This window comes from Watersipora subatra, chromosome 11 (genome assembly GCF_963576615.1).
Source record: "Watersipora subatra chromosome 11, tzWatSuba1.1, whole genome shotgun sequence".
Taxonomy (NCBI): Eukaryota; Metazoa; Bryozoa; class Gymnolaemata; order Cheilostomatida; family Watersiporidae; genus Watersipora; species Watersipora subatra.
In genome coordinates, this window is record NC_088718.1 from 39,385,449 (window position 1) to 39,400,166 (window position 14,718).

The window sequence follows — 14,718 nt, forward strand, 5'->3', positions numbered from 1 at the left end:
CTATTATTATTGATACTGCAAACTTTAAAACAACAGAAAACCAGAATTTCTTCTCTATATGGAAGACTAATAATATGATTATAACAAGAATACTGTTAATAAAAATATCTCACTTACCGAGTGAACGAGCATATTGATTTCCAAATATACATTAGGTGGCTTCTCACCTTACTGGACCAGTTAAATAAACAGCCGTAATGCAATATTATTAATACACAACTCTACTGTGCTTATACAATAAAAGGAATACGAAAAACGTTCTGCTTTGTAATAACAATAAGTTTAAAAGACAACTAGTAAACGGAAATCAGGAGCCTTTTTAATGGATAAACATTTGAACTAATTATAGCATTTACGAGACATTTGATCAGTCAAAAACTAATCATCAAAGAACATCAACAAACCAAAGGTTTTTGCTTTTTTAAAAAGCAAAAGCTTCTACTTTATTATTTGCACCAATATAGCTTTTTAAGCTAGAGTTATGATCAGACTTTCATAAATAAAGTATTCCATATCGTAACCTAGTGCAAACGATCTCTAAGGTATTCCATATTGTAACCTAGTACAAATGAAAAAGGTATTCCATATTGTAGCCTAGTACAAATGAAAGAGGTATTCCATATTGTAACCTAGTACAAATGATCTCGAAGGTATTTCATATTGTTGCTTTGACAACACAAAATGTTGCTATCTCTGAAAAACTTAATGCGCGTAATTCAAGAACGTTCTTTTCATGAGAATTTCGAACAACTCTTTTACTTGAGAACAAATGTTAATATAGTGAAACAACCAAGCAGGTGTATGAAACTGCTTCAAAACATTAAAGGGAGTATTCTCGTCATGGCTCTCTGAGTGTATGACACTCCATAAACTTGGACCTTATAAATGTACTCAGGTGCTCTGGTTCCTCCAAAGAGGCGCAGTTGTCGAGTGTGTCACCCTCTCCACTGTGATACGTTCATAAACGTTTTTTACAGCTTCATACCTTTGTTTTAGCTCTTCCATAGCTCTCTCCTCTATCTGAAACAAGAGCTACCACTAAATACCACCAGAATTCTTTCCTATATCTAACTACGCAGTGTCATTGAAACATCAACTTAGTTTAAATAAATGAGGTTGTAGATAGCTAAACAGATGATTTGTTTTGTTAGTGAATTCAAATACTGTTCATACAGGCATTATATCTCATCACATTTGTTGCAGAAAATAATATTCAATATTAATTATACATAGAATAGCTGTTTCATGAGGCCAAAGATGTAATGAGATGGGAAGCTGGATAGTCAAAACAAGATTTTGGTAATGCTACCTTCAATAGTTGCCAAAAAACACTACACTACCAGTTCAAGATATAGCAAACAAATTTCACCCCTTGAGTCGATACGAAGTTGCTAGTTCAGGTCACAAAGAAGCACGTGATCTAAAATAAACAACTCTAACAATAACTATAATAGCAGCTTTCGATAATAATTAAACTCTGTTGAACCATAGTACATTGGTGGAGTTCGTTGAGACTTTTCAACCAAGCTGACATAATTTTATGGGTAGCTCTGCTTTCAGATATCTTATGAGAGAAAGAGAAGCATAAGGAGAAGAAGCAGCCAAGGTCTACTATGAATTATGGGTAAAGAATCGTTTATCCTTATGATATAACATTTTTGATCGCATTCCTGCTGAGCATGCTGCAAACAATGATTAGCAGTATTTTAAAGCAATTTTATATTGGATGTTGCATACGGTGATTAAATATATTATTTTTGTAAACCCAAAAACTTGCGTTTTTTTGCACAACGTTTTTAATTATATTTTCCAATCCAACTTTTCAAGGTTGAAGTAGGTCGGATGCCTTGTCAATAGCGGTTCAAAGGCCATCTCTTCTTGAAAAATACACACTGTAAATCGACATATCGACTCTTGTGACTGATCCTTATTGAATGCAACGATGGGTTAACATTTTCTAGCAGTTTCTAGAATGATAGCCTGCTTTTAGAGCTTGTAGAAATTAATTTCCTTGTAAATCATTTTCCTCAACTCTGGATGTGAGACTCAGTAATCAATATAGAAACACTCTCCTCCCTAGTTCAAGTTAGCTGAAGTAGCCTGAGGATCCTGCACGAATCAACATGGCATGAGGTCCAAGCTTTCAGTCCAATTTCATTCATCTCTTTTGAATCAGAAGCCGCCTGCCACCACTGTGTGTGCTGGTTAAGCTACTGTCAACAGGTTTGACAGCCAAATAAAGAACATGTTGGACACGATATATTAAAAAGCCTTAAAGACCCTTCTAAAAATACGCCATTAGCAGAACTCACACTAAAAACTCCCTTAAAACATCTTATGAAATTCTAAAATAATTTCCAAGCAGATTATAGCAATGATATGAGCCCTATTCCTTTAAATTTTTTAATATCAAATATCATTCTAGAGCCGTGGACTTTAGTAGGAATAATCAATGAAGCAATACACTTTTTTCTGCATAAAACCAAATGCCATTTGTGTAAAACAGAGGCATATCGTAGTGTAAATCCAAACTAACAACCCCACAGGATCTGAGCTAACATCCATGCAGGATCCAATTGAGCAATTTTTTAGATGGTTTAACGCTTTGAAGCCTGAGCCCGGGATAACTGGGTAATATGTTTTCAACCTGATCCTACACCCGAGTTAATTTGGATTCATAATCTCACTCTGCTTCTCATTTGTTTTTGTACCCAGACTTCCCCAAAAACAACACTTGCAGTCCGATGCGCCGTGAGAGATCATGATGTGTAGCGATTATAGGCACAATTATTCTAAGCTGTGCCAAGATGGCTGCATGGTTTAGTTGTAGTGCCCTTGGCTTAACACTGTCAAGCCTGGGCCCGAGATAACTCCGAAGCATGTTTGTCCACCAATCATGTGCCTTAGTAAACTTGGATTCGTAGTTTCACTCTGTTTTTATGTACTAATGTGTAAAAATTTCAAGCCCAGGCTTGAAATTTTTGTAGCTTTGTATGGTATAGGATTTTAATATAATTGCAAAGTTTCAATTGGACTATTAGTTCTTCACATACAGCAAAAATACCAACGATACTTTTATCTGAACGAGAAATGAAAGATGGCTGCTGACAGAACACTAGTTCTGTTTGCACTTCGGTACTTCCCGTTTATGTAGAATTACGAAACATCCTCTGCTTTATGCAGCATGTTTTTAGCGAAATTCAAAAGTTCCAAGTTGATTAGAGTATTAGTTCTGGAGAAACTGCCAAACTTCAGAAGGCACTTCTAACTGACAAAAAATTATAAATTGCTGCTGTGTCGTCAGAACATTAGTTTCTGGCGACAAACTGATTGAAATTCTTAGAAATGAAGATAACAACTAAGCAAGCTAACTAAAAATAAAATTAAAAAGCTTCTCCTTGGCAACAAGAGCTTTACACTAAAACCAGTCATTTTTCTGTTCAAATATACACACTCTATCAGACTCGGTGTACATCAACCATTATGTTTCTTCTGTTATCTCTAAAACATCAACTCTTTGAAAGAGTGTGAAAAAATCTACTAAATGTTATTTATTATTATTATTATTATTTATTATTATTATTTCTGTTTTTTCTATTGAGTTCTACAAGTTTGTAGCTTTAACATAAAATTAGGTTTGAAAGAATCGTGCTACTCTATAAGCATTCAAATTAGATTGGGAGTTGTCACCACGGTCTAAGATCAGGCGGCTTGCTTGGGTTAGGCTTCAAAATGTTAAGCAGATGCCAGAGTTAATAGTTGACGATAACCGTTTCATTGCTACTAGCTTCCTGTTTGACTTTTTAATGACGAATCAGAATGTCAAGAAGATGATAGCAATGGTAAGAGGCCTATGAGTAGTAAGAGGCCTACGAGTGGTATGAGGCCTATGAGTGGTAAGAGGCCTACGAGTGGTATGAGGCCTACGAGTGGTATGAGGCCTACGAGTGGTATGAGGCCTACGAGTGGTATGAGGCCTACGAGTGGTATGAGGCCTACGAGTGGTATGAGGCCTACGAGTAGTAAGAGGCCTACGAGTGGTATGAGGCCTACGAGTGGTAAGAGGCCTACGAGTGGTATGAGGCCTACGAGTGGTATGAGGCCTACGAGTGGTATGAGGCCTACGAGTGGTATGAGGCCTACGAGTGGTATGAGGCCTACGAGTGGTATGAGGCCTACGAGTGGTATGAGGCCTACGAGTGGTATGAGGCCTACGAGTGGTATGAGGCCTACGAGTGATATGAGGCCTACGAGTGGTATGAGGCCTACGAGTGGTATGAGGCCTACGAGTGGTATGAGGCCTACGAGTGGTATGAGGCCTACGAGTGGTATGAAGCCTATGAGCGGTAAGAGGCCTACGAGTGGTATGAGGCCTACGAGTGGTATGAAGCCTATGAGTGGTAAGAGGCCTACGAGTGGTATGAGGCCTACGAGTGGTATGAGGCCTACGAGTGGTATGAGGCCTACGAGTGGTATGAGGCCTATGAGTGATATGAGGCCTACGAGTGGTATGAGGCCTATGAGTGGTATGAAGTCTATGAGCGGTAAGAGGCCTACGAGTGGTATGAGGCCTACGAGTGGTATGAGGCCTACGAGTGGTATGAGGCCTACGAGTGGTATGAGGCCTATGAGTAGTAAGAGGCCTACGAGTGGTATGAAGCCTATGAGCGGTAAGAGGCCTACGAGTGGTATGAGGCCTACGAGTGGTATGAAGCCTATGAGCGGTAAGAGGCCTACGAGTGGTATGAGGCCTACGAGTGGTATGAGGCCTACGAGTGGTATGAGGCCTACGAGTGGTATGAGGCCTATGAGTAGTAAGAGGCCTACGAGTGGTATGAGGCCTATGAGTGGTAAGAGGCCTACGAGTGGTATGAGGCCTATGAGTGGTATGAGGCCTATGAGTGGTATGAGGCCTACGAGTGGTATGAGGCCTACGAGTGGTATGAGGCCTATGAGTGATATGAGGCCTACGAGTGGTATGAGGCCTACGAGTGGTATGAAGCCTCCGAGTGGTATGAGGCCTACGAGTGGTATGAAGCCTATGAGCGGTAAGAGGCCTACGAGTGGTATGAGGCCTACGAGTGGTATGAAGCCTATGAGTGGTAAGAGGCCTACGAGTGGTATGAGGCCTACGAGTGGTATGAGGCCTACGAGTGGTAAGAGGCCTACGAGTGGTATGAGGCCTACGAGTGGTATGAGGCCTACGAGTGGTATGAGGCCTACGAGTGGTATGAGGCCTACGAGTGGTATGAGGCCTACGAGTGGTATGAGGCCTACGAGTGGTATGAGGCCTACGAGTGGTATGAGGCCTACGAGTGTTATGAGGCCTACGAGTGGTATGAGGCCTATGAGTAGTAAGAGGCCTACGAGTGGTATGAGGCTTATGAGTGGTAAGAGGCCTACGAGTGGTATGAGGCCTACGAGTGGTATGAGGCCTACGAGTGGTATGAGGCCTACGAGTGGTATGAGGCCTACGAGTGGTATGAGGCCTATGAGTAGTAAGAGGCCTACGAGTGGTATGAGGCCTACGAGTGGTAAGAGGCCTACGAGTGGTATGAGGCCTACGAGTGGTATGAGGCCTACGAGTGGTATGAGGCCTACGAGTGGTATGAGGCCTACGAGTGGTATGAGGCCTACGAGTGGTATGAGGCCTACGAGTGATATGAGGCCTATGAGTGATATGAGGCCTACGAGTGGTATGAGGCCTATGAGTGGTATGAGGCCTCTGAGTGGTATGAGGCCTAAGAGTGGTATGAGGCCTACGAGTGGTATGAGGCCTACGAGTGGTATGAGGCCTACGAGTGGTATGAGGCCTACGAGTGATATGAGGCCTACGAGTGGTATGAGGCCTACGAGTGATATGAGGCCTACGAGTGGTATGAGGCCTATGAGTGGTATGAGGCCTATCCCTACTAAATAACACAACACAGTTTGAGTTGACAAAAACTGTGGTAGAACACACAGATTCATGGATAAAGTTCAGCAACAGACCTGAACAGAGGTGAGCGGTTTGTTTGAATGTCGCTCTCGCTCTTTGGCTTCCATCACTTCCTGTTTGATGATCTCTTGAAGATTTGAACCCGTCAAACGATGAGAATGCGGTTCATGCGTCACCGGTGAGGTTGGAGGGCTATGAAAAACTTTTTGGAAGTCTTGCTTCTGTGATGGTGAGAGAGCATTCTCTGTCTGAGATGGAGTTTGACATACAGGAAAAGCCCAAGCAGGTGACTTCTCAGGCTTTGGCTGCTCACTACAAAAATTCTATGTGACTTGAATGCCCGAGTCAAGTCGGTGCATGTGGAAACCCCTCAAAAACAACATTTCTTGAACAATCTTTAATGAAAAAAATTCATTTACGCAAAACATTGAGTTAGCAGATATAATGAAGGTATGCAGGGCTGAATACATGAAAACCAGTTTAAGCATGTTCAAGCATTGAGTTTGCTACCAGAAATAGATCTATGAACAAGACGCTGGTGTTTTAAAACAGCTGAGTCAACTTCCAATCTGGAGCAAGCTCCAAATAGGATGTAACAAAGATGTTAACAGTACCTCTTCTTGTTAACGCTGACAAACTTTGGTTTAGATTTGCTGATTTTCATGTTGTCTGGTTTAAGTTTGGAAGAGTCAGAACGAGTTTGTTCACTTCTCATGACATCCCTCAATGAGGTCACAGTTGCTGACGACTGCAGTGAAGACCTAAAGTAAATATTGCATGTAGACTAGAGATAGGAGCATGCGATACTCAGACTAAAGGCTCGTTCACAGAGCTTCACGATTTCTAAAAATCATAAGAAAGTTCAATATTGCAAATAGATGATTTGTGATATTACTATTACACAAGTAATGTGTAAATTTTTGTTAATATTTTTTGTATTAGTTTTTAGCTTTTGGTATGATAATTGTTTATTTTAAAAACAGTTTGGGTTCATGAGAATTTGAAACATCTATTTCATGAGTACCAGTGTGTGTGAAAAGCCATGGAATGAGCTTATTATAAGACTAGAATAAAGTTGTAGTTCCAGCATCGCTCACTCTGAAAACTGTCAGGTGTAAGATCAATCGCACGATTTATCATGATAAATTACATGATTATAACGTTTATACAATTGGTAATATCTCCTTAAAGGATGGCAATTTTTAAATCGTCTACCTTAAAAATCGCCACCAAACAATAAAATTGCAATACCGTGAAGCTTTATTCACATGATGGGCGATCACTTTTCGACTATGTGCCCCATAAACCCATGGCATCATCGAGTCAAAATGAATACGTCGTGAAAGATTGCAGCTGTCCAACTTTCTCGATAGTTCACCGAGCGTTCAGGACAGCCAGTACAATGTGCGCCATTTCGATGATGGTTGTTGGTCGTTGTGGATTGCTTGATCAATAATTTCTTTCATGACAGTTGCTGCAGGACTGCGCTTTCATCAGTTCCATGACGCCATTGTTCAATGAGAGCCGGGAACTATTTGCTGATATAAACACGAATGGGTTTGTAATAGTGTAAACAATATTATCTCAGACGATCACAGGTGTGATTAATACTGACACGGCAATATATTGTGAACCAGCCTTTTAGGATAATAAAATCACTGCATAAAATGAGACGAAGCAACCAAAGTATACTTGCCATGGAGACACAGGTTTATTATTTGGAGTAAGAATCGTCTCCTCTTTGTTCGAGTCTTGAGCTGCAGATTTTGTGACAAATGTGTCGAGTGATCTGTACTTGTGTTTTCCTTTGACCTTCCTGAGATAAATGGCATTGTAGTATTAAGCATAGTATTAAATATACTATTCAACAATCGCCTGACAAAGATTTGAAACATACAGAAAGCAGATTTTCCAGATCTCTACTTATGATCTCTACATCCCAACTTTCCAACATGCAATTTCTAATTTGAGCAAACGTTTAAATTCACACCTTAAGTAATTTCGACATGCGATGTTCGGAATTTCTGAAAAGGTGGCTGTTTGGTGAGTGAGCGAGAAGAAATTTAAATAAAAATACAAATTTGGACAAAATTAGAAATAACAAAAAATTGGTTAAGTTATTTTAATTTTACCTAGTCTGAGTGACACGGCGTATCTCCCACCATCTTTAACACTGAAACTATGAATTAATGTGCTGACACTTCTGTTTCCATGTCTTCAAGGTAAAATAAGAATATAAATCTTTTTATTGAGAGCAATCATTTTAATTTAGCTTTTTCATAAATTAGTTTTAATACATTTAATGTGTTCTATAGTTTTATAAAACATCATTGTTATAATATATGTTCAATTAACTGGAGCATGTTTTAAGGAATTAACATAGATTTTTGACTAAAAAACGAATCAAATAATGAGTTTACAGACATACCATGACATACATATGAAGTTAATCTATTCCAATATTTCATTTGTATGTCAAGACAGTTGTGTATTTGTATGTCAAGACTGCTGTGTATCTGTATGTCATGACAGTTGTGTAATGAGACAAAGCTTATAAAAATATATTGCATTTTGTTTAATTCTTTGTTCAGTCCAAAATACTTAATAACTAATATCTCAGATAATTAAATGTATTAAATGCATTCTTTAACACTATGCAAAATACAGAAAGTCCAATTTAAATTGTAAGTATAAGACTACATTAATAAAGAAATAAATAATAAATAAGAATGATATGAAGAAAACAACAACTGCATACATATGTGCAACTGATTTAAAAACTGCGAAGTTTTAAACATTGTCAAACTTGTAGGTTGGATAATACTTTTTATGTTGAGACATATATCGCCTTGAAACTTAAGTTGTATTGTCTAAAAATTAGCATGCAGAGGTGATCCTCAACAAACTGGTTAAACAAATATCATTGTGTTTATATTCACAACAACACCTGGCACAATGCTCTTTAAAAACTAGTATGCATTTCAGAAATTTCAATTTTTTGTCTAACAGTCTAATTTTTGTTTCTATTTGCGTTCTTCTTTGACTTACGCATTCCATTATGATTCAATTCAAATTCAAATTACCAAACAATGCCTATGACATAATGCTATATGTAATGTCATGACTTAATGCTATGAACCTATGCATTGCCAAGCTACACTTCCATTAACTTGTCTCTAAGGTAAGGTAAAAATACAACACAAAATACTCCTTTTATCAATTGTTAGCAATTATTAATTATTACTTTATTTATTTAGGTATTACATGTAGTGTTTTCACATAGTTTCATATAATACAGTAATTTTACTGCAATATGTAATAAGTTGGAGTGTTTACTTTGGTTTATCATTGACTTTTGGACTTTGGAACATGCTGAACAAAATACAATCTTTACTATAATAAGAGCCGTGTCCATCCATCTGAATCAATGGTTAGATGTTGGGATAACAGGTTGCTTCATTCGGAATTCAAACTTGTGACAGTCAGATTGGCAGCCAGATTAGTATATATATTATATACTAGTATATAATATATATACAACAATTATATGTATATATATAATTCATATAATTGTTGTATTATATATATCATATAGCATCATCTATATATATATTTCTCAAAGTATGTGGATATGAGTGTATGTGTGTGTCCCTCCAGCTATGGCTATTAAAATCTTGATAATGAATTTTCACTTTCTGATGGATTTGAACTCACCACAATTACCACAAACGCATTGACAAGTGACTTATCCAGACGCTCTACTACTGAGCTAGGACAGCATAGTAACCAAAGATGTTTTCATACGCTGCATACATCATGCACGTGCTAATTATTTTAGCCTTGCGTCTACGAGTTACGATGCTTCTGTTCAGAAATATTTTAGGACCATAAGTGTATACAACGCGATGCTTGTTCATTTTTTTTAGGGCTAATTTATTCGGCCCCACGATATCGACAATAATTTATCTCAAACTTAAAATTTAGTGATTTGTGTACTGATTATATACAGTAGAACCTTGACTCTTGGTCGCTTCAGTTCTCAACCAACTCGGTTTTCAATCAAACATTTTGAGATTTGTTCGTCTCGGATCTCGAACATAAATTCGGAGCAAACCGGAGCATGTGCATTGAAATTGGAACAGCTTCGGAAACAGCATGGAAACATTCGTTAACAAACGGAGAAGCCATTTACGCTTCATTAATTCTTTACAAAAATGGAGGAACCATCTGGAATGACGCCTCCTTTAACGAAGAGATTTGCTAGGGAGTTAACCCCTCCAGTCGAGTTACCCTAAATTGTTTTGGAGGAGGATTCTCCTTCAAAGATGTGAAGTAAACGTGCCATTGCTGTTTATATTTTCTTTTTCCTAAGATTTTTGATGTAACTGTTCTGTTACATCTGAACATTTTTTTGCTGTTTCATTATCAATTTCTGCGATTTTTGTCATTGTATCTTAACCCCTTTACGGTTTGAACGACGCATAATTCCCCGTGCGTATCGTTCGTGCGTTGCCAGGGCGACACATGTGTCAATTCCTGTAGAACGTCTACCGCATTTGTTTATATTGATTCATAAAAGATATATAAGCCGTTTATGATGGAGATCGTTGTTGTTATAGTAATCTACAGAAAGCTTTGAGTTATACTCGCTGTAATTTATTGTGAATCATCTTCAAAAGTTCGTGTTATTATTATTATTGTAAACAATAACGAGAGATCGTTTGCGTAGTTGACGTTTTTTATTGAGGTAGGACTTCCTTCACTTACCTCGATGTTTTTACGACTAGTTGCATTGGAACCACATTTGTCTTTACGTTGAAATTATTTTTACTATTACCAAAATTATTATGGCAACAAATAGAAGACGTTTTATTGCTGCTGAAGATTATACAGAAGATTCAAGCAGTGATATTGACTACTACGAAACAACAGATGAATCAGATGATTCTGGTGATGAAACTGTGCGTCCTAGGACTGCTACTAGTGATACATGGACAGTTTTAGCAGGAAATCAAAGAGACATTGATTCAAGTTTGCCATTGCCAGTGGTTGCAGCAGCTCCCCTGCCTGCACCTGGTCCTGTGAATCCACCTGACAGCAATGCAGCTCCTCTTGATTACTTCAGTAAATTTTGTACCATGGATTTTTGGCATTTGCTAGTAGAGCAAACTAACCATTATGCTCAAACATATCTCACACAGAATCCAAATCTACCGCCATATTCAAGAGCTAAAGCTTGGACAGACACAGATGAAGTAGAGATGAAGGCTTTCTTAGGGTTGCTACTGAATATGGGATTGAATCAGAAGCCAACTATTGTTGCATACTGGGATGAGACAAACAGCTCACAAGATACTCCATACTTTCGAAATGTCATGACTGTAAATCGTTTCAAACTGCTGCTTCGGTTTTTTCATGTGTCTGATAATGCACTGATCTTACCTCGTGATGATCCAAATCATGATCCTTTGCACAAATTTCGGCCAGTGTTGGAGATGTTCAATAATAACTTTGCCTCTAATTATAATTTGGCTAGAGATGTGAGCATAGATGAATTGCTTGTTGGGTTCAAAGGAAGGCATATGATGGTGAATTACATCAAAATAAAAAAACACCATCAGTGGGGCCCTAAAATGTACATACTTGCCGAGTCATCCACGGGTTACGTCCACCGAAGCATGTTTCATTTGCCGAAGAAGTACCAACCACCGCAGAGTCAGAAAGGACAACCATATGATGTGTGCATGAAGCTGATGGATGGTCATTTCAACAAAGGACATCATTTAGGTGTAGACAATTATTACACAAGCATTGATCTGTGTTCTGACCTACACCAAAAAGGTACTTACTGTACAGGGACTGTACGTGCAAACCGACGTGGTTTACCACCGACAGTGAAAGACAACAAAATGCTACGAAAAGGGGAACATGTCAGTCTTCGTAAGGGTGCAATCCTAGCTGTAAACTTTCACGACAGAAAGTGTGTAAAGTTTCTTTCAACTTTAGCTACTGCTAAAACTGAGATTGCAAAGAGACGTATTGGCAACGAGTTCCAACGGCCATCTGTGGTAGGCTTGTATAACTCCACAATGGGCGGTGTCGATCTCTCAGATCAATTGACGTGTGAGTATGCTGATGAAAGACGTACGGTCAAGATATGGAAAAAGATTGTCTTCCATCTAATTGACAGAGCAGCAGTGAACAGCTATATTTGCTTCCAGAAGAATGGTAAAAAAGTGGTCACACGCTACAGCTTCATGATTCGGCTAGTTGAGGAGCTAATTGGTGGTTATCGTTCAGGTGGACGCAAACGTGGACGTCCAAGTACCGGTGCCAATGATACTAGGCTGATTGGTAGGCACTTCATTCGCTTTATTCCTGATAAAAAGAGAAAGAAGTGTGTGGTTTGTGGAGATGGAGAAGGATACTCTGGAACGAGAATACGAACATACTGTCCAAATTGCGACGTTGGTTTGTGCATCAGAGTGTGATGAGCGTAACCACACTCGCGTCAACTACAAACTGTAGCTTGATGTTCGATGATATACATGTTTGTATTTGTTTTGTATTGTAACAATTTATAACAATGTTGTATTGTTTGTATTATAACAGTTTGTAACAGTATTGTTTGAAATTTGAATAAACTTGATAAAAAAATGATAATTCCGCAGAATTCATTTGTTGTGAGTTACAAATTAGTGATTATTTGACACAATGATAGCATTCAGATAACCTACCAAAGTATATTCAGCTACTTCAACACAGCTGGATGGTTCTTTTATATGTTTATAGCTAGTAAAACTAACAAATATCATTGAAATACTTGCAGCCAAAGTCATCAAAAATAGCACAAGTATATACAAGACAAAAACGATTATAATTTTGCAACAATCGTTTTTTTCCAAAATGCGGTATTCTGCTTCTATTGCAGCACTCAGATCCTCTACCAAGGCATACTTAGCAGTTCCAACACAGCATGATGTTTATCTTCTATGTTTATAGAAAATAAAATTAAAAAAAATTATGGAAATACCTGCAGCCAAAGTAGTGCAAATAGGTATTGAAAATTGCATATTTTCGCAAATAAATTAGCATTTTGGGTACTGTTTTAGAAAAAAAATCAAACCCCGAAAGGGTTAAACTTTAATGTTTATGGTGTTTTGAGAGCAAAACATGCAAAATGTTTATTTTTTTCCATCATCATTAATAGAAAATCTTTTATTAAAATTAAACACGATCTATATCTACCCGTTTTTATTTATAGTATACGGTACAGTGTATGGTGTGAAATACTTTACCGAAGTTGTTTTCTCGCCTTGGAATGGATTAAAATTTACTTACATTCATTCTAATGGGAAAAATTTTTTCAGATCTCGAACAACCTTCTGAAACAGATTATGTTCGAGCACCGAAGTTCCACTGTATGTTATTAAAAGATATACGCCGCTGAATGTTATGAAATTTTAAATTTACAGTGGTTTAAAAACCTTTACAGTTGTTTTACTTGTTTTTAATTTAATTGTCCTGCACAAAACTTTTAGTTACAAAGTTTGAAAAGCTTTACAGTTGTTTTTATTTTCTCTTGCAATTTATTTCAACTACACAAAACACTCCTCTCATGATATGTAGTTTGAAAGTTAGAATGGCAAATGTTGTTATATGTTAAATACAAATCAATTTTCTGTCTAAAGAATTTTTTATTACCCGGGCAATGCCATGTAGCACAGCTAGTATATATATACAATAGCTATATATATATACTAGCTGTGCCACCCGGCGTTGCCCGTGTAATAGAAGATTCTTTGGACAGAAAATTGATTTGTATTTAACATATAACAACAGTTGCCATTCTAACTTGCAAAGTACATATCATGAGAGAAGTGTGTCGTGTAGTTGAAATAAATTAAGAGAAAAATAAAAACAACTGTAAAGGTTTAAAACTTTATCAAACAACTGTATCTTTCAAACTATTAGCCTGGCACATTGCCAATGGAAAATTCCACTAAGCTAGCTAATTAGGCTAGGCTTCTAATGACGGCAAGCCACGACTTTGCGTCTGCTGCATAGTTGTCCAGCTCCGCTGTTCTAATAATAGCTATAGCCGGAATGCGTGCCAACAGACCAACATATATAAATGCAGACATACTTTGAGAAATATTTATAAATATATATATATATATACAACAATGATGCATTAAGTAAGACACGGGTTTACCACTGTCAATCAGTAGGGAAGGACCCTAAATCCGAAACTGTGAGCGACATGAACCCAATGCAGTTCATCAGGACCCGTGAAGTACCTCTAAATACATTACATTGATAAAATAGCAACACAATACAACATAACAATAAGATACCGCATTAGCTAGAGTGAGATTTTAATGCTTGGCATATTTACCGCTCTGAGCGAATGTTTGATGAAACCTTCTTTTCTTCACTCATAATATTTCTAAGGACAGGCGCCTCGACTTCACTCCCACAGGTTTGTTGAATCTGAGGGGATAAAACTGGAGGAGGTGAGGTCTGAAAGGCAGACGCCTCTCCATTGGAAACTGGCTCACTGATAATGCTTATAGGAGGCTTTTGAACCTCGAATTCATCTTCAAAATCCTTATCATTCAGTCGTAAGCCTAAAGATAATGGCAACATTTTAGACAAATTTCTGTTTAAAAGAATTGATATGCTTAACCAGCTACATTAATATCTTCATATGCAATTTTGTAGGACTTCTGTTCTTACAAGGGCATAAGAGACAATGAATTAAAATAATCATTTGACTA

At 37.8% G+C, this 14,718-nt stretch overlaps 1 protein-coding gene across 1 annotated transcript in view; it reads right to left on the reverse strand.

Annotated features, from left to right (window-relative positions):
- Window positions 1-14,718, reverse strand: part of LOC137408491 (inhibitor of Bruton tyrosine kinase-like) — a 27,793-nt gene continuing 13,075 nt past the window's right edge. The window contains exons 7-11 of the mRNA XM_068095035.1: window positions 14,337-14,568; window positions 7,635-7,754; window positions 6,553-6,699; window positions 5,992-6,250; window positions 1-1,020 (exon numbers count right to left, since the gene is read on the reverse strand). Coding sequence (XP_067951136.1) covers window positions 892-1,020; window positions 5,992-6,250; window positions 6,553-6,699; window positions 7,635-7,754; window positions 14,337-14,568 — 887 coding nt within the window. The 3' untranslated portion in view covers window positions 1-891. The remainder of the gene's footprint in view (window positions 1,021-5,991; window positions 6,251-6,552; window positions 6,700-7,634; window positions 7,755-14,336; window positions 14,569-14,718) is intronic.